This window comes from Chanos chanos, chromosome 11 (genome assembly GCF_902362185.1).
Source record: "Chanos chanos chromosome 11, fChaCha1.1, whole genome shotgun sequence".
NCBI classification, from domain to species: domain Eukaryota; kingdom Metazoa; phylum Chordata; class Actinopteri; order Gonorynchiformes; family Chanidae; genus Chanos; species Chanos chanos.
In genome coordinates this window covers 13,217,912-13,237,262 of record NC_044505.1, presented here as the reverse complement: position 1 = coordinate 13,237,262, position 19,351 = coordinate 13,217,912, and the positions used below count along the sequence as shown (strand labels likewise).

At 41.0% G+C, this 19,351-nt stretch overlaps 1 protein-coding gene and 3 non-coding genes across 4 annotated transcripts; 2 read left to right on the top strand and 2 right to left on the bottom strand.

Annotated features, from left to right (window-relative positions):
• The first annotated feature begins 597 nt into the window (after nt 1-597).
• Nucleotides 598-670, top strand: trnaa-agc (transfer RNA alanine (anticodon AGC)). The gene has a single exon. It is a non-coding gene; the product is annotated as a tRNA-Ala (tRNA).
• Nucleotides 671-764: 94 nt separating this feature from the next.
• On the bottom strand, nt 765-836 carry trnaq-cug (transfer RNA glutamine (anticodon CUG)). Its single transcript has one exon. It is a non-coding gene; the product is annotated as a tRNA-Gln (tRNA).
• Nucleotides 837-943: 107 nt separating this feature from the next.
• Nucleotides 944-1,017, bottom strand: trnai-aau (transfer RNA isoleucine (anticodon AAU)). The gene has a single exon. It is a non-coding gene; the product is annotated as a tRNA-Ile (tRNA).
• A 12,451-nt stretch (nt 1,018-13,468) lies between these two features.
• LOC115823672 (C-type lectin domain family 4 member E-like) lies at nt 13,469-16,059 on the top strand. The gene is made up of 4 exons (XM_030787706.1): nt 13,469-13,637; nt 15,467-15,591; nt 15,680-15,786; nt 15,912-16,059. The coding sequence occupies exons 1-4, from the start codon at nt 13,469-13,471 to the stop codon at nt 16,057-16,059; spliced, it is 549 nt and encodes a 182-aa protein (XP_030643566.1).
• Nucleotides 16,060-19,351: the final 3,292 nt, after the last annotated feature.

The following is a 19,351-nucleotide window of genomic DNA, read 5'->3' as shown; positions in this document are numbered from 1 at the left end:
CACACCGGCCCACCATCCCTGAATTGCTCCGTTTCGCTCGTCACATTTTGCCAAGAGCTTTTTGGACAAATGTGGCGTCCATCATAAAGCGAACACCGACATAAAGTGTCCGAGTTTAAAGGCCGCTGTTCATCCCTTTTGTACTTTATGCTCCTTGAAGTCCAGAGCAGCGGGCATCACAGGCCATGAGGGTGGGTGGGAGGCTGACTCAGTCCCAGAGATGGGCTAGAAAAGGAGGCGTTAAGGTAAATGGCTCTCTAGGTCCCCACATCTGACACCTGCCCCTTGGACTGTTTGTTGGGCCCTTATGAGTTTGGTGTGGTTCCAGGATCCCTTTGTGACGTCTTGTTTTGCAGTTGCTTGGTGTGACGGTTAGCTAGTGTTTCAGCGGGTTTGCCCTCCCCACCGCATGCATGATGCTGTGGCTAGCTAAGCAGCTAGTTTGGCTAATGCTTTTGTCAAGCCTTAGCTTTGAAGTTGAGCCGACAAACTTTTGCGGAGGGGCTCTACCGATGTAAGCCACTGGCCTGCCGTCCAAGTGCACCTTGGGCATCCGAGGGGCCGGGCGAGAAATGGTGCCGGGCAAGACGGCGGCATGGGGAATTAGCTCAAATGGTAGAGCGCTCGCTTAGCATGCGAGAGGTAGCGGGATCGATGCCCGCATTCTCCAAGGTTGTGCCTTCTTTTCAAAGTTTTCTTAAGGGCAGGGCAGGGCAGGGCAGCCAGTTGGCGAGCGGCGTCCCACACGGCAAACGGTTGCCAAAAGGTCCCACCGAGATTTGAACTCGGATCGCTGGATTCAGAGTCCAGAGTGCTAACCATTACACCATGGAACCCTCCGAGTTGCTGCTCGGGCCTTGGGCTCTTCAGACGACGAAGAGCTCAGGGCTCAGCAGGAAGCGTCGTCCACGCGCTCCCTTGGCCGCAAAGAAAAGAAAGGCGCTGGCCCCTACGGGGATTGAACCCACAACCTTAGCGTTATTAGCACCACGCTCTAACCAACTGATCTAAGTGGCCGGGAACAATGCCACTTAAATCCAATGTGGTGATCCAGGAACTAAAACCGTTTTTACATATCCACTACAGAGTCCGTTCACAGAATCAGCTTCGCAGTTTGTCCGAACTTGCCCTGTCACACATGTAGCACACAACAGGAGACTGTCAGTGTCAGATGCGTTCTCACCTATTCGAAATTCTCCGTCCGGTTTAGGCAAGGGGTGGGACCTCGGTAGAGTGTGCAGTAGGTAGGGCGTGACGCAAAAAGTACTCTGCGAAAATTTTGTTTACAACACATTGAAAAAGGGAGATGAGGCTACCGACTTTTGTCTGACGAGTTAAGCATTGGCCCTCACCTACAGAAGTTCCCGAATCTGATCGTCTCTCCAGTTCGACATTTTCGTTGGCGTCTTCATGTAACTGACCCTTCTTCTTCACCCTCAGATGTTTGTATTCTTCTGGTTCTGTGACAATCGCATGTTAGAAATGGCATCAACATGCCCACTTGCTCGCTGTGCATACTCTGGAGTATGATCTGCTCTATTCACACATGGACCCAAACAAAGAGAGAACGGAGTTTGTACTTGGGGGCTGGTAGAATAAATGCCGTTTAGAATCCGATTTGACTGGTTCAGACATTTGCATTCACACATACGACCCCTCCAGTTAGAATCCCGATTAATTTAGGGTTGCAGTGCATGTGTAGAAGGGGCTTTAGTTGGCTAGAGGTATTGAATTTGAAGAGTATCATTGTAATTGCTACATTAATGGTATTATTTACTACATGTTAAGGCTAATGATATTTTTATGAAATGTCTAGGCTTAGTGTTCAGTGCACTGAGCCATGAATAGATTTTCAGTTTAACTATAAATTCACCGGATTCAAGTTCTCAAATAAGGTCATGGTACAGATAAGTGATTTGTATTAAGTCTAATGTTCACAACGAGTCATTAACCAGAATATATCTATACCAATGGTGTCTGTTGGTTGTAAAAGTAGGGGAGGAAGGAAGGTGCACTTGGTGAAGTGTGGTGGTGGTGGTGGGGTGTTGGTGAGGGCATGTGTATTTTTGGGCAATGTTGTGCCGTGAAAGCTGTTCTTAAGTTTTCAAGGGGTGGTCTGGTGACAGAACTACATGTGTATAGCCTGGGAATGACAGTTGTGTTCTGTTCTTTACATGACCATATACTATAAAAATGAATTTGAAGATTACACCAAAACTAGTTGCCAATAAAAACATACCTAAAATGTGGTAAATTGCTGCATGCTGATGTTTTAAAGTGAAATTTCTAGAATTTAAAAACAGATTGTTATTCTGATTGAAACTGATCATTTGTAGTCTTAGACTGAATGGGATGTGCCAGGTTTAAGCCAATTACTGAGGGTACATGGGCATTCATTTGAAAAAGAAGTCGACTCTCCTGGCTCTCTGGGTAGCAAAGATATCTATGACCTGCTCATACCAATGAGGATTTTGTTGAAGTGATTTGAGAATCCTCTTTTCAATCAAAATGGTGGCTAAATTTTTCAGCCTGTCCTGTCCCATGGTGTTTCTGGAATAACTTTTTATTTGTTTCAGGCAAGAAAAACTTCTCTCAACCCCTGCAGAAGTGGCACCAGTAGTGGCAATGAGACACATTAGTCTGTACAGCTCAGGCATTGCTTCAAGATTGCTGGATTTCATGAAGCTACTGGCATCACAGTTTTTGAGATGAATGGATCTCTGCATCACCATAAAAATGCTGCAGCTCCACTTTCAATTTCACCTCATCAAAGAGATGGTCATATGTTTCTGACAAGTTGGCCGGTGCTTGAGCTGGGAATTCTGTTTTGAAAGAGTCCAGTTTTTCAAAATCTAAAAGCTCGATGAAATGCAAGCAGTCAAGATGTTGAAAGCGCTGAGTGACTTGGGCCCTGATGCTGTCGTTAATGGAATCATACATTTTATAGACCTGACGTTGATCCTGCTGGCCCTGCCTCCTTTTTCTGCTGTGAACTAATTCTGGGTCCTCTGTCTGTGTGGCAGCTTTACTGTATGTCTTGTCAAAGGCCCTCTCTGATTTCAGCTCATCTAGCACTTGCATGAAGTTCTCTATGCACCTTTTGCAAAGGGAAACATCCATTGATTTGCACTGTAAAATATCAAATCCAAATCAAATGCAAATCAGCGTGTGAAAACAGTTCCTCAAAAGTAAAAAGTAAAAACATGAAATCAAAGTCCTCTAATGTAGCCCTCAATCCATCAGCCAAACGCGTGGTCTCGTCATTCATAGACGGATGTTCAACGATGCCAGTGAACATCTCTATCAATTTGTCATAATAAGAGGCAACTGTATTCACCACCCTGGATGAGAAATTCCAACGTGTTGATGCATTCCTAGGCATTTTAGCACAACCAAATTCCTCAAGCATTGCAACTCTCTTACTGAATTTGGAAAAAAAAAAGATGTGAAACCTCCCAGAGTAGCGAAAAAGATTTTTGCCTTGGGGATAAACTTGACGCCCTGACTCAAGACCAAATTTAGGCGATGGGCATAGCAGTGAACAAACATTGCACTAAGAGCCACTTCTCTTACTTTAGCCTGCAAGCCATTTAGATCCGAGGCCATCACTGCAGCACCAGCGTAAGTTTGTGCAATGAGTTTCTCCGTGAAATTGTAGCCTGACATCTCTGCCTGCACAAACTCTAACTACGACTGCACATCTCGCCCACTTGACACATCGAAAAAACCCAGAAAACGTTCCTGAATACTGCCCTGATGATCTACATATCAGACGATGACTGAGAGCTGTGAATGACAACTTATGTCTGGTTTCATCAATCTGCCAAGAGAAAAAGGGAGTCGTGTCTAATTCCTGCTTGATTTCGCTTATAATTGAGGTGGCTATTGCTGAAATCAAATAGTTTTGGATGGTTTTAGACACGCCGGTAAACACCGATGAAGATTGCAAATGCTCTGCAAGTAAATCGTCATATCGTGCAATCACCTCTGCTAGCTCTCTATGGTTTCCCTTGTTGTCTGAATTGACCTTCTCGACATGCCCCCTGAATGCCAACTCTTGCATGCCCAGATAAGCAGTGGCATCAAGCAGGCGCTTCAGGGTATCTCTATTACGGCACACTTTTGCATTGTACTGCGCGGTTTGCAGCCATACACCCTCGTCCAGAATTTGATCAGTTGGCATCCTGTCCAGCAATTTCAATCGAACTGCAGCACCAACGTGGTCTTTACATTTATCGTGGCGTTTTGTTGCCCTATCCAAATTCTTGATGTCACTAAATCCCTGAACAGACCACGTTTGCAATTTCCCCATTAGCAGGCAAGGCCTGCTATACAATCGATTGTTCTTTAGGCTGCCAGTGAGCCATGGGTATATCTGATACCATGTGGTGTTGAACACACTGACCATACCATTTGGTTTATTAATCTTGATTTTTGGAACTGGTCTCCCTGCTGCTTTAACCCTGACCTTCACACTGTAGTCCAATGAATGGAAGGGTGTATTATTTAATAAAACATGGAAAATGTCCTCTGTTTCAATGGAAGGCTTGGGGAGGTCGGACCTCAGTACAGTGCAGTAATTTTCAGTTGCTTTAGGGGGTGCTGTTGGTATACTGACATAGGGAGACGATTTTTGTGACTTTGAAGTGTTTAATTTACGTTTATTTACTTTTCTCTTTGAAGTTTATTTTTCTCAGAAATTTTAGGGAGGATGGTCCTCCCTTTCCTCAATAGACGGGCCTCCACTGATCTATACCATTGGCATGACAGGTGTAATTGGTTGTATATGACTTTGTTTTAAATCAAAAGTGTCTCAAAGTAGTTTTGGGATTGTGTGTTTTATGAAACTCACTCTCAGATAATCATAGTCTGACTATAGAGCACTCTACTTGCGCAAAACAGAAAACAGTTTTTTTTTTTTTTTTTGCTTCTTCACACCACTTTACCTTCATCGACAAGTGCAACATTTTAAAATTCTTCACACTGAATATCATTCAAAGAATCCACATGTTCAGGTCATTCACTTTCTGTCTTTGAGTCTGAATCTTGAAGGCCTAATTTAACTGCTCAGTAGTTCTAAGTTATATGGAGCAGTGGTTCTCAACTCCAGTCCTGAGGCCCCCCTGTCCTGCACGTCTTTGCTTTAACTCTTTGTTGTCACAGTTAATTGAACTAACCAAGAGCTTGATGATCAATTGATCAGTGGAATCAGGTATGTCAGTCCTGAGCTCAGGGGAGTTAAAACAAAGAGGTGCAGGACAGGGGGCCCTCAGGACTGGAGTTGAGAACCACTGAGATAGAGTATGGATTGTTGTGGACCTGTGGACTTGAGCTTTCTGTGCATGAGTGTGATATGATTAATATCCAGCAGAGGGGGCCATTTCACATGAATGATTTTAGATAAGCAGAGTATGGCGTCTAATTTAGCTGCTCAGTAGTTCTCAGTTATGTAGAGTATGGATGTTGATGACTTGTGCAACTCTGAGTCAAAACCTGAAGAGATTCACCAACGACCAAGAAATTTGTTTTTAAGGTAAGGAACTATGTGTTTTAAACACAGGGTTTTTAAATCTATACGTTTTTAAACACAGGTCTTTAAAATCTATAGCAAAGGTTCTTCAGAAAACAGATAGCATGGTAACATGATACATGTAGGGTCTATTACCGTTTCTTGTTGACATAGTATTTGCTATGACTATGACTCCATCTATGACTCCATTCACACTGTTTGGAGGAAAGGCTTCTATGTCGTCATGACTCCCACTGGTGTTCTTCAAGGAAAAAGGTCTTGTGATATAACAACCCCTCCCTCAAACTGAAATCCCCTGATGCTTGTCAGTTTACTGTAGTAAAAGTTTCCTGTCCATTGTGACATAAACTAACAGTAAAAATGAGGTTTGAACCATAAATAATGGGGAAAAACATATGTAGCCAGGGCCATAAAATTATTATTTTTTTATTGCACAGGTCCTCTCTTAAGAGAATGGAGATGTCTGTGGAAGTTTTTAAAACTAAATACTGAGACAAGTGAATTAAACAGAGGAGAACAAGTGGAGTTGGGGGTAGAAATTTATGACAGTCTTGCTGCCCCTGAACACCACACAGACACAGAGGATCTCTCCACTAAGAAGAGCACAGCAACTCAGAACAAAGGGACTGACTCATATAATAAATACACATATAATAAATACTGTTTATTTTTGGCAACAGGTCATCACACAAGAGAATGCCTGTCAACAATGTATATTTACTGATGAGTTTGATTTACTATATGAGATGATTAAAAACTGTGTGTGTGTGTGTGTGTGTGTGTGTGTTTGATACAGAGAGAGAGGGAGAGAGAGGGAAAGAGAGAGAGAAAGAGAGTTTAATTTCCTTTAACTGTACTATGTGTACTATGAGACTGTAGGGCATGGATTCTTGTGTGAGCCATGTTATGTGTGGTACAAATTTAGTTTGTTATCCATGTGTTAGCTTAGTTCCTTCAGTGACTTTTTCATGTTAATGTTTGTCAGACTATGCTACATGAGAATCTTTCTTACTTTTGTTTGTTCTTATTGCTGTGCTTTTTAAGAAGGCCTCTCTCTCTCTCTCTCTCTCTTTCTCTCTCTCTCTCTCTCTGGTATTTCCCTCTTAGGAAGTGACACTGAACAGAACAGACACTGCAGTTACACAAAGCAGTTACAACAGCTTGACTTTAGAAAGTGATTAGTTACAATTCAGTTACAACAATTTGAAAAGAAAGGAAGCCTGTAAGAGTCTGATTACCAAAAACTGACCACAGAAAGAGACCATTTACAAACCCATAACAAAAGCTGATTTATCAGACAGATAGAGAAAGAGACAAGCCTGAGAAAAGGCTGTTCTGAATGAGGTGAATGTTTCAAATGGAAACAAGACGCCAAGATCACTTCACGCTCTTTTTCTGTGTGAGAGAGAGGCAGTGTGTGAGTCAGTGTCTGTGTGTGTATCTGTACATACAGCTAGCCATAAAGGCATATCTCATCCAGAAAATGTTCAAGACCAATGTGGGTAGAAAAAATTCAGAGATGGGCAGTGCCACATCTCTGTTAGATGAAAAGCTGAAAACCTGGAGTGAGAGCAAACATGACTGGACAGAGAGATCATAAACAGCAAAGAGCAACAGGTGTGTGTGAGTGTGCGTGTGTGTGTGTGTGTGTGTGTGTGTGTGCACGTGTGGGGTGTGCGCAGTGTGTGCATGTGTGCATGTTTGTGTGTGTTTTCATTATGTACTTAATTATTTTAAAGCCTTCTCACAGATCCAGTAAGAATGATCTTTGCACGGTGCATCATGCCAGGTCTCCAAACGGCCCTGAGATCTTCCATACTGTAGAATCACACAGTCTTCATCATGTCCCTTATTATTGTCAGGCTGCCCTCTGTCCCAGTATCTGAAACAACACAGAGAGTGTGTCAGTCCACTGTATGTCTGATGCAAATTTAGTACAAGTAAATTTTGCAATCTCTTACCCAGTGGTCAGTGCTGTGCCGTCCACCCATTTCCACATCCCCTCTGTGACATCATCAGTCAGCCCAATGAAAGCTTGCTTATTTTCACTGAGCCTTTTGACAAATTCCTGGAGAGAAGACGAGCAGCAAAAAGATAAAACTCAGGACTTTTCATCAGTTACAGAAGTTACAAACTATAATACCCACATTTGACTACCCAAGCTGTCTCTGATTTGTCTGAATTATTACAGCAAGTTTTCTTCTGATTGTATGATCACACTTTATGGTACAACCCCCCCCCCCCCCCCCAACCCCCCCCCCCCCCTCCCCCCTTCCTCCTTCTGTTCCTCATGCACACACACACAAACACACACACATACGCTCTTCCTCTCTCACCTGTTCTTCTTTGTTGTTAATGATCACCAGGTCTGCTCCTCTGTCTCTGCAGTACTGTCTGCTCTCATTCCAGGTCTTTCTCTCAGTAGAGATGTAGTACAGACTGGAGTACTTCCATCCCAGCTGAACTTCACTATCTGTCCATAGGATTGATGTCATTAACAGAGATGTCATTACTGTTTTTGATCTCTCATTTGAATAACGATTTGGATTAAAGGTTTGCCTGCACTTTCATCCAGTCTCTCTTAATTTGTGACAATAGTATAACGCAGTTATTATACATTCTCCTTTATAAATGCAAGACTTAGTCCTGTATTACAAATGACTCACCCACTTTAGAAAGAATTTTCTGGAGCTCATCTCTTTCTTTGTGTAACTGGTCTCTCTGATTTCTTATGTTTTCATAATTGGTTTGTAACTGGCCTCTCATCTCAACAAGCTTGTTGTAACTGGCTTGTAATTGTTCTTTTTCTATAGTCAGACTGTCATAATTGGTTTGTAATTTTTCTCTCTCCATGGCCAAGTTGTTGTAACTGGTTTGTAATTGTTCTTTTTCTGAAGTCAGATTGTTGTAATTTGTTTGTGATTTTTCTCCCTCCATGGTCAAGTTGTTGTAACTGGTTTGTAGCTGATGTCTGTTGACACACAGCATTATGAGGGCAGCCAGCAGCAGAACACACAGCACAGCCAGACACACAGAAGCTGGTCTGTAGCATCTGTTATTTGCAGTGTTACTTCCTGATGGGAGAGAGTGAGACAGTTTGAATACTCCACTTGATAAAATGAAATATTTTTGTAAACACCCTGACAACAGTTTTAACCTTTTAGTAATGTCACATTTTGTGCTCTAAAGAGAGCAAGAATTAGTACCTGGTTTCTGAAGGTCTGGGTGTCCCATGGATGCTGCTGTTGGAGTTGGAAGAGTTTCCTCGCTGATATATATTTCTTCATAAGAGTTTCCGCTGTCATCTGTCTCAGAATTTTTGTCCTCAGCAACAGATGTATTGGCATATATATCCTCAGTCAACTCCATTCTGACCTACTGACTAATGTTGATGATATGGTACAATATATACATATATATATATATATATGTGTGTGTGTGTGTGTGTGTGTGTGTATGTCAGCTCTGATGAGTCTGTCAATGCTCTGCAATGTCCAACTCTCTCTGTGACTCTGTGTTAATAGACGACACAATTTAGACCACTTGCAGGAACACAGGGCACGGATTTGTGATCATGTGATTAGCACGATATGGTGGAGGTGTGGTCACGTGATCATTAACGTGTGATCAAAAATCATCAGAAATTATTTTATCAAACTTATATCCTGTTATCCTCCGATGGAATTTTAATGAACATCACTGAACTTTTGACACACAGATTGCTGATCAGTTTTCAGTTTAAAAAATAATCTTATCGCTTTTTGAGCACCAGGTTACCACATTAAAAGAAGTCCAGAGCTCACTTGCGAAAGTGCAGCTTCCCTCTGTGGTATTCGTGTGAAAATGCATCAGTAGAGTTTATTCATGCACAACTTTCCACCGCTGTAATTTCACAAAGAGGTACAATATTTTAAAATGTTTTCTTCCACAGAATCCTCAGTTACAGATGATTCTGATGGAATCTGAAATCTTGGAGTCTATTTAGTAATATTCAGTATTGAGTAGTGCACAGTTACATGCAGTAAGTATCGTGATGATTTGTGTTGCTCTAAATCAAAACCTGAAGAGATTCACAGACGACTGAGAAATTTGGTTTGAAGAAAGACGTGTTTTTAAACTCAGTCCTTTGATACAGGTAAGGTTTGTATCCACTTCTTGTCATCCTCTCCTCTGTATGGTCATTGAGAGTTTATTAAACACATGTTCAGCACATGTTTTTTCTCATTCTTTTTTAGTAGAGGATTATTCTACAGAAGTGTTTTATCACTTAAAGACTCCATCCCACCAACAATGACCTCTATAAATGACTTTAAGTTGACATTGCACTGCGGCTGGAGAGTCAGGAGTTATTTATATCTCCATCTAACCACAGCAACAGCAGTTTATTCAGACCTCAGGAAGTCACATGACTACCAAAGCATCAGAAGATAATGCTTTAAACACTCAGCTCCAGTGACTGTTAGAGTATCAGAGCAGATTTCATTGAAATGACTCTATTGTAGATGGCGTGCGCTGTTAGTTAACATCACTGTACATTAGCACAAAGAAACAAACACTTGGGCTCGCCTTTGTTTTTTTTTTTTTGTTTTTTTTTTTAAATTTTCCAAAGAAATTTCATCTCCTTAATCTGATATGACATCTTCTACCAGGAAAATTAAATTAATAATTTGTCAGCGCTCTCTAACCTCCAACTATCTCTGAGACTCTGTTGTAGTAGATGACTTAAATTAGACCGCTCTCAGGATGACAGGCCACGGACGTGTGATCATGTGATCAGAAGCATGCGACTGCATATCATCAGAAATTATTTTAGTAGAATTATATACCGTTGTCTTTCGATGTAATTTTAATGTGTCTTACTACAGCTGCAATCGCTTAATACAAAGATTACTGATCAAAATCCAGTCTAACACTCATTCACGTTGCTTGCTTTTTGGAGACTGGGTTCGCATATTAGAAGAAGTCAGAGAGTAGTCACAGAAAGAAGGTTTCTTCTACCACCTGTGGTTGTGGTGTGAAGATGCATTAGTAGAGTTCATGTCTGCACAACTTAGCACCACTTTACTTTCATCAAGCGGTATACAGTTTTTAACATGCTTCATATTGAACATCATTCAGAGAATCCACACTTCCAGATCATTCACTTTTTGTCTTTTGGGACTGAAACTTGAGGGTCTCATTTAGCTGCTCAGTAGTTCTCAGTTATATAGAGTATGGATTTTGATGACTTGGGTAGCTCAGAGTCAAAACCTGAGGAGATTCACCAATGACCAAAGAATCTGTTTTTTAAGAAAGGTTGAGTTTTGTGTTTTTAAACATGCAAATGTACAATGTAAATGTACAACAGGAAGCTGAAAATCATGGCAGAGTAATAGCTTATAACCACTTGTTGTTCATACAGTACGCCCTATTACCATAACTCCGTCTATGACTCTGTTCACACTGTTTTGAAGGAAGGGTTTCTGTATTATCATGACTCCCTCTGGTGTTCTGTTATGGAACTACAAGGAGAAATCTCAGCACTGAGAAAATTCAAACTGAAAAATGCAATACTAATGATTTTGAGTTAATGACTGAAAGTACATAAGGTGAACAATTTCAGCACTTATAACAAAATATAATTAAAGATAAGCTGAAGCAATAAATAAGTGCGTCTGGTGTTTGATGCTTGCAGTGCGTCTGGAGTTTGATGCTTGCAGTGCGTCTGGTGTTTGATGCTTGCAGTGCGTCTGGTGTTTGATGCTTGCAGTGCGTCTGGAGTTTGATGCTTGCAGTGCGTCTGGTGTTTGATACTTGCAGTGCGTCTGGTGTTTGATGCTTGCAGTGCGTCTGGAGTTTGATGCTTGCAGTGCGTCTGGAGTTTGATGCTTGCAGTGCGTCTGGTGTTTGATGCTTGCAGTGCGTCTGGTGTTTGATGCTTGCAGTTCGTCTGGTGTTTGATGCTTGCAGTGCGTCTGGTGTTTGATGCTTGCAGTGCGTCTGGAGTTTGATGCTTGCAGTGCGTCTGGAGTTTGATGCTTGCAGTGCGTCTGGTGTTTGATGCAGAATACACTTCACCAAACAGAACTCATGCGTACAGTCAAATTTGCCACAATGTTTTTCCATTGAAGGGGCATTTCCTGATGACGTTTTGTTGCTCGTCCTCCTCAGTGACCTCTGCGTTCTGGAAAATACTCTTCACTCCTTCGAAATTTGGAATGATTCTCCAACACACAAAGCAGAGAGACAATTTGGCCTTGTCTTTACTGGAAAGTATTCTACTTCTGACAGGTCAATTTAAGACATAAATTTGTGACGATTTTTTTTTTAATCATAAACAATGTCTTGTAGATTGTCTTAGTGCCAAGATTGTCAGAACTTTCTTTTCCTAGATCAAGACCATTCCTTTCTGTACAAGAAGCCACCTTAAAATTCATCAAAGATTTTTAGCAGCTGACATAATCTTGTAGTGTAAATGAATGAGAATGAGGATTGCTGTATGTTATTGAAGCTAAAGATACTAAAGATTCCCATGTCGCAATCCCGTGTTTAATTTAATGTTGAGATGTTTTAATAGAGAAACAGCATTAAAAACGTCAACTGAAAATCATTAGTGTAGATAAGGAATATAGATATGCCTGAATCTACATTGGTATTTGGCCTGTAATGTGCATGTGTGAGTGTGTGTGTGTGTGCGCGCGCGTGTGTGTGTGCTTTCATTGTCTCTTGACTACAAAGACTTCTCAAAAAATGAAAGCTTTCTTATCCCCACTGAACCTTTTAATAAATTACTGTGGAGAGGAAACACAGTAAGAAGATATAGTGTTATGGTACCCACTTCTTCAAACCTAAGTTTCACACTGTTATCGAAACTACCGCTCTAGGTTTTACTCTCTCTCTCCATGTCTCTCCGTGTCTCTGTGTCTCTGTGTCTCTGTGTCTCTGTGTCTGTCTGTCTGTCTGTCTGTCTGCCTCTCTCTCTCTCCCTCCCTCTCTTTGACTTTCTCTCTTTCACTTTTGTCTTTCTCCCTACCTGTTCCTCTTTGCTGTTTATGATCACCAGGTCTGCTCCCCTTTCTCTGCAGTACTGTCTGCTCCAAGACCAGGTCTTCTGATCATTGGAATTATAGATCACCCACCCCTGCTGAAGATTATTACCCGTTCAGTAAGAAAATGAGATAAGAGGTTATATAAATTTGAGGACATCTGATACTGAATTTACACATACAGACACACACACACACACACACACGTGTGTGCGCGGACACACATTTGCTCAAATGGTAGAGCCCTTGCTTATCATGGAAGAAGTACCCTTATAGATCGATGCCCACATTCTCTCAAACAAACTGGCCTCCAGTGGGCCGTTTATTGGACCATCATTTCACCATTTGACCAGCTTGTCTGTGCGTTGGCTATGCCTTCTCTGGAAGACCAACAGAGCTGCAACAACAAGTTTGACGACTGCAACAACACGACTGCAACAACAAGTTTGGCATTTGAAGCCACACACGGACCTCCAAGAGGTGTGGGTTTATTCAGTAACACTAAGCCTGAGACGTTCTGATTAACTGAAACTGTGTCGTTTTTTTTATACACATGCCTCTGTGGCTCCTCAGCTCCCTCTATTAAAACTTCCTCTTTTAATGTCATCAGCAGAAATGAAAGCTTATACAGTTTTAAAAAAAATTTGAATGGATATTGTTAGAGTATTAAAGTAGTATTAAGCTGTTTGACATGTTTCAAAACTTGAATCTGTGATTCAGTTCTGCAGAGATAAGACTTCATGACTTATATAAAATTTTGATTGTGTGTTCCCATGTGTGTGTATTGGTTCCTCATTAGGAATAAATTATACAGTGTCAAACGCAATGGGTCAAACAGAGAAGTAGAGGGTGTACTACACAGAGAAAGTCATCAGAACTGACATACACTTCGCTATAGCATCAGCAGAGCAGAATGGAGTTGAATGATAATATATATGCCAACACAGAATTTACTGAGGACAGTAAGTCTGATGGAGATGAGAGTGGGGACTCTTATGAAAATATATTCATCAGTGAAGAAACCCTCCCTACGTCGAAACTGAGAGCGACACCAAAAGGAAACTCAGATGTTCAGAACCCAGGTAAGTGCTCTCTCTCTCTTTCTCACTGTCTCTGTCTCTCAAACACACGCGTGCTGGTTCTATCACATCTACACACATTAGAGTGTCTTTTGTTGCTGTACTGATCTGTTCATTTACTATGACAGCAATAAGAATAAGTATACTAATGTATTATGTAATACTGACAGTGGATGTCTAGATAAGATTTAAAGATTTGGATATGCTTATTCACTCAATGATGTTTTAAATGAAGCATTTTAGCATTTTCTTTTGGAGACCAAAAATGCATTTAGACATTTATTCTGCTGATCTCTTTTCAGAGAAGGACCACAGAAATAGAAACAGAAATAGTCTCTCTTTCACTTCCTCTTTTCAAAAACCAATTACCCCAAAGAAAACATTTTAGCCCAAAAATTGCTGAGTAAGCATTATATCAAATGGTTGTAGCTTTAATGATTATATCATACGACACATAATTATTTAATTCTGCTCAAGTAATTTCTGATTAGATGTGACTGCGTGTTGATTATCAGCTCATGATCATGTGATGGTATGGTCTTAGTGGGTTGTGGTGTTAAAATGGTTAAACAGTGTTACATATAGCACTTCACACAGAGAGCTGGAGACTGTAGAGTTCTGATAAACTCATCAGAGCTGATACACACTTCACTGTAACATCAGTTTTATTTAGTGGAACAGAATCGAGTTGAGCGATGATATATATATCAATACAGGATTTACTGAGAACAACAAATCTCACAGAGGTAAACGTGGGAATGATTATGGAAATATATGTGCCAGTGAGGAAATCCCCCAACCATCTAAAACGACAGAGACGCCAAAGGGAAACTCACATGTTCAGGACTCAGGTAAGCACCCTGCCCCCCGCCTCTCTCTCTCTCTCACCCACCCACACACACACACACACACACATGCACAACTGTACACACACCTGTATACACACCTGTATATACACTCAAACACAAAATACATTTATGTTACTCTTTTTAACTAAGAATTTAAACAATAAAGACTATTAATAATAATGATAAGAAGAATTTTTTACATTACACATCGACTCAAAGCTCTCTCCCCCCAGGAAGTGACAGCTTTGTGCACAGACGTTACAGAGTGACCATAGTGTGTCTGGGGCTGCTGTGTGTTCTCCTGCTGGCTGCCATCATAGTGCTGTGTATCAACAGACACCAGTTACAAACCAGTTACAACAACCTGACTGTAAAGAGAGACCAGTTGCAGACCGGTTACAACAACCTTAAATCACAGAGAGATGATCTGCAAATGAAATATAACATTCTAATAGCCCTAAAGGACCAGTTACAAACCAATCTGACTGTTAAGGAACAACAGCTGAGAAAAGAAAGAGATGACCTGAATAAATTACTGGGTGTCCTAGGTAAGTAGTGGTTTTGACTGTGAGATAAGATGCGGTGTGGCCATTTACAGTCTATGCTGAGACAATGGCTCAATTTACGAAGTTACGAATGACTTCACTGTTGGTGGCTACAGTTAAAAAAAGAAAAACACTGTGCTTATGTACTTCTTACCATGTGCTAAGGGTCAACATGTCAAATGCAAATTTTTCACTCACATGACAATCTGTTAAAGTTGGATGGACCTGCAGTATGTACTACATCTCTACTAAAATGAGATTAGAGGGATAGATAGATAGATAGATAGATAGATAGATAGATAGATAGATAGATAGATAGATAGATAGATAGATAGGCAGGCAGACAGACATAGAGAGAGAGAGAGAGAGAGAGAGAGAGAGAGAGAGAGAGATTTTCAGCAGTGTATTAGTGACTTATGTCCTTCCTAAACCAAAACAGGATGGAGGTACTTCAGCTCCAGTCTGTACTACAACTCTACTGACAAAAAGACATGGAGTGAGAGCAGACAGTACTGCAGAGACAGAGGAGCAGACCTGGTGATCATAAACAGCAGAGAGGAACAGGTGAGGTAGAGGGAGAAAGAGATGTGGGGAGGGGAGGATTGTGAAAGTGATGGCAATAGTATATTATGACTGTGTGTCATTTCAACAGGAGTTTGTCTATAACCTGAGAAATGATGACAGTACCTGGATCGGTCTGACTGATGAAGAAAGAGAGGATGTCTGGAAATGGGTGGATGGCACAGCATTGACCAGTCGGTAAAAGATCTCTGCATTTAACTCTGATCATGAGACATATCTTTGTCTGTGCAGTCTTCTATATATGGAATATATCAGACAGACTGTAATTCTTATAGAGACACTGATTCTTTGTGGTGTTTCAGGTACTGGCTGAATGGTCAGCCTGACAGTCAAACAGGAGATCAGGACTGTGTTGCTATTCAGCATAAATCAAATCCTTTGGAGAGCTGGAGAGACCAAGAATGTGGCATTAAACTGTACTGGATCTGTGAGATTGGAAAATTCAGCTGAGTGAAGTGCTAAATTACACAAAACACACAAATTGAACAATAATCACGTATTCACATAATAATCACATATACATAATCACGTGTACACATGATGATGATGATGATGATGATGATGATGATGATGATGATGATGATGATGATGATGGAGTTTGCTATGCATCATCCTCATTAATGTTCCTATTTTACGCCCGGGACTCCCCTCTATTGTATAGGGGCAAATGAGAAGTCAATGGAGTTATAATAATGAAATCACAACAACAAAGATGAACACACATGTGCGCACGCACAAGCGTGCACACACACACACATACACACACACAAACACACACACACACACACACACACACACACACACAATGTGGGAAAAATATTGCTTTGCTTTATGGCTGTAACTGTTAGAAGTAAAATATGCTTAGAAAATATGCTAAAAGTAAAATAAAAATTTCCATCTCTCTACAGTTCACTTCTGATTCTTGTTACTTCAATGCAGAAATGATTGAAGGTCATTATTTACACATGGGGTCAAGGGGTAGACCAGGAGTACAAAGATCAAGGATTACACAAGAGGAACACAGAAGCAGACTGACAGACTGGGATTCTAGGCAGGATACGAGGATGCTCAGACAGGAAAGTGTTAGGGCTGGTGAGGCCTGGACCTAAAAGCAGACTCAGAGCACAGAGTAAATTTTAGTTGGAGTTTAATGAATACAATACTTTCCAGAAATCCAAGGGGATGAATCACGGTGACAGTATCATTGGGGCAAAGACAGAGGCAGAGGTCAAAAAACAGGCAGAGGAGGTCAAAAAACAACAGGCAAAAACTCTTTTCCAAAAAACAGGCAATGGTCAAAAGGCAACAGGCAAAAACATTTGACAAGGTTTTGGCAGTGCAAGGCAGCATAATGCTCAGAATTGCAGGATAAGCACTCAATATTACAAGGTACGACTGCACTCAATATTACAAGGTACGACTGCACTCAACATTACAACGTACGACTACACTCAATATTACAAGGTACGACTAAACAAAACAAGAAAGTAAAGCCAGTGGGTTTTTTTTTAATAGTAACATGAAGCACAATGTGGTAAATTAACAGAAGAGAGGTGAGACCATAAAGGAAAGGAACAGAAACAGATGCAACAGATCGGCCGAAGGGTTAAACCAACAGGGAAGAAGACAAGGATACCTTCTAATAGTGAAAGGTGATCTTCCCCACTTGTCCTTCATTACCTCACTGCTAAACAGAGGTGTTGGGAGGTGTGAGCCAAAAGATTAATGATTGGTCATTGTTTGTGTGACAAAGGGTTTATGAATGTGTTATAAAATGGACTGCGCTCTTTATGTTGTGCGTGTGTCTCCACCCTGAGCACTGGACTAAATGTGTTTGCTTTGGTAAAGCTGCAATAAATTTCTGGATGGTTCCCAAATTAAAAAAAAGAAACCAAAAAAAAAAAAAACAGTCAGCATCTTGTCATTTCTATGAACTAGCATTGTTTTCCTTGAAGCCATGTTCTCCATTTCCTCTACATCAGTTTCCCTTTCTCACACATTAAGTGTTGTTTCAGTTCTTCAAAGTAACAGCACCCCCCCCCCAAAAAAATGCACACATGCACACACATGGACACACACACACACACACACTCACACACACACACACACTCAGGAGCACAAAAGTGTGCACATTTACTTTCTTGATTTAACCTTCTGATAATAGAAGTGTGTATTAACATACCTTAACAAAAACAAAATTGCACCATTGAAAGATTAACTCCCCTGTGGTGTCACTGTAAACTATACATATCAAGGGATTAAAATTTCACCTGCATATGTTAAAAACTCTTGCATTCTCACTTCAGTTAACAGATTCTACAGACTGGCTGCAGTGTGTCTGGGGCTGCAATGTATTCTCCTGTGGGTTGTCATTTTAGGATTATGTTGCCATAGACACCGGTTATAAACTTGTTGCAATATGCTAACCATAGAGAGGGAACAGTCACAAATCAGTGAAAATTATGCGGTAACAGAGAGAGAGAGAGAGAGAGAGAGAGAGAGAGAGAGAGAAAGAGAAAGAGAGAGAGCGAGAGAGAGTTCTTTGCAAATGAAGAGGAAACTAAGTTCAGTTCCGGCTGTGCTATAACACAGTATGGTTTAATGCCTTTGAGGTTTCCATATTCACAAGACAATCTTTACACATAATGCGAACAGATGAATATGCTAAGCATAGACGGAGGTACTTCAGCTCCAGTCTGTACCACATCTCTACCGAGAAGAAGACGTGGAGTGAGAGCAGACGGGACTGCAGAGACAGAGAGAGAGAGAGAGAGAGAGAGAGAGGAGCAGATCTGATGATCCTAAACAGAAAAGAGGAACAGCTGAGAAAGAGTGAAAGCGGGACTGAGAAAGAGTGGCGTTAATGCAGTTCAACGGTGTACTACTGCTGTGTGTCCTTTCAAAAAGAGTTTGCCTTTATTCTTTTCTGTCACATCTGTTTAATGATATTTTCCTGAATCCATTCAATATGACACTCTGTGTTTTGACGATGTCAGCGATCTCAGTAGAGTTCTTTTGGATTAGTTGGACAAAGCTATCAATAAGCTCACGTGACCTGAGACTTTGAAACTGATTTTTGGGGTTAAAGTTAGAGAGACGTGAATTTGTCTTTTGAGTCGAGTAAACATGAAACATGGGCACAAAAAAGATACTTTGTGAAGAGTTTGAACTTCACACATTTAACTAAGTTGACCACTGGTGAGAAAATTCACGTTTTCGCCAGTAGAGCTAAAAATACAGACACAACTGACACTTCCTCTTTCTGGACTCAAACATGTAAAATGACAAAGTTTATCTGCTTAAAGTGATCAGTAAACTTTGTATCTTTAAACAGCTGAGATACTGATCATGCATGTGATGCGACTCGAGGCGATGCTATCATGTATTTATGATCATTTGATCATGTGTGCCAGCATTTGGATAATGTAAAAGCATGCATGCATGCAGTTGGACTGTTTGCAAGTGCGCGTGCAAGTGGTTCTGCAGCTGCACTAATTCGAGCAGCATCAAATACACTGTGCCACTATCCACACATTTCGCAAACCCTCATTTGAGATTGTCATATGTCAAAATTTAACCAGAACGTCAGTTCAGTGTATTAAAAAGATGAAACTGAACAGCAAACATAACATGTCATGACATTTTGTCATTGACCCTGCGGTCTCAGTTTTCTGAATCTATGAGTACGAGAGCAGTGTGCTAACGAAAGACGCTACTGTCTAGACTCAGACCTCCCTTCGGC

What these genes read in the sequence shown, in the direction of transcription:
- LOC115823672 (XM_030787706.1), top strand. Translation starts at nt 13,469, where the DNA reads ATGGAGTTGAATGATAATATATATGCCAACACAGAATTTACTGAGGAC. An exon ending in CTCAGATGTTCAGAACCCAG is followed by an intron (nt 13,638 to 15,466) that starts GTAAGTGCTCTC and finishes AAACCAAAACAG; the next exon opens with GATGGAGGTACTTCAGCTCC. An exon ending in TAAACAGCAGAGAGGAACAG is followed by an intron (nt 15,592 to 15,679) that starts GTGAGGTAGAGG and finishes TCATTTCAACAG; the next exon opens with GAGTTTGTCTATAACCTGAG.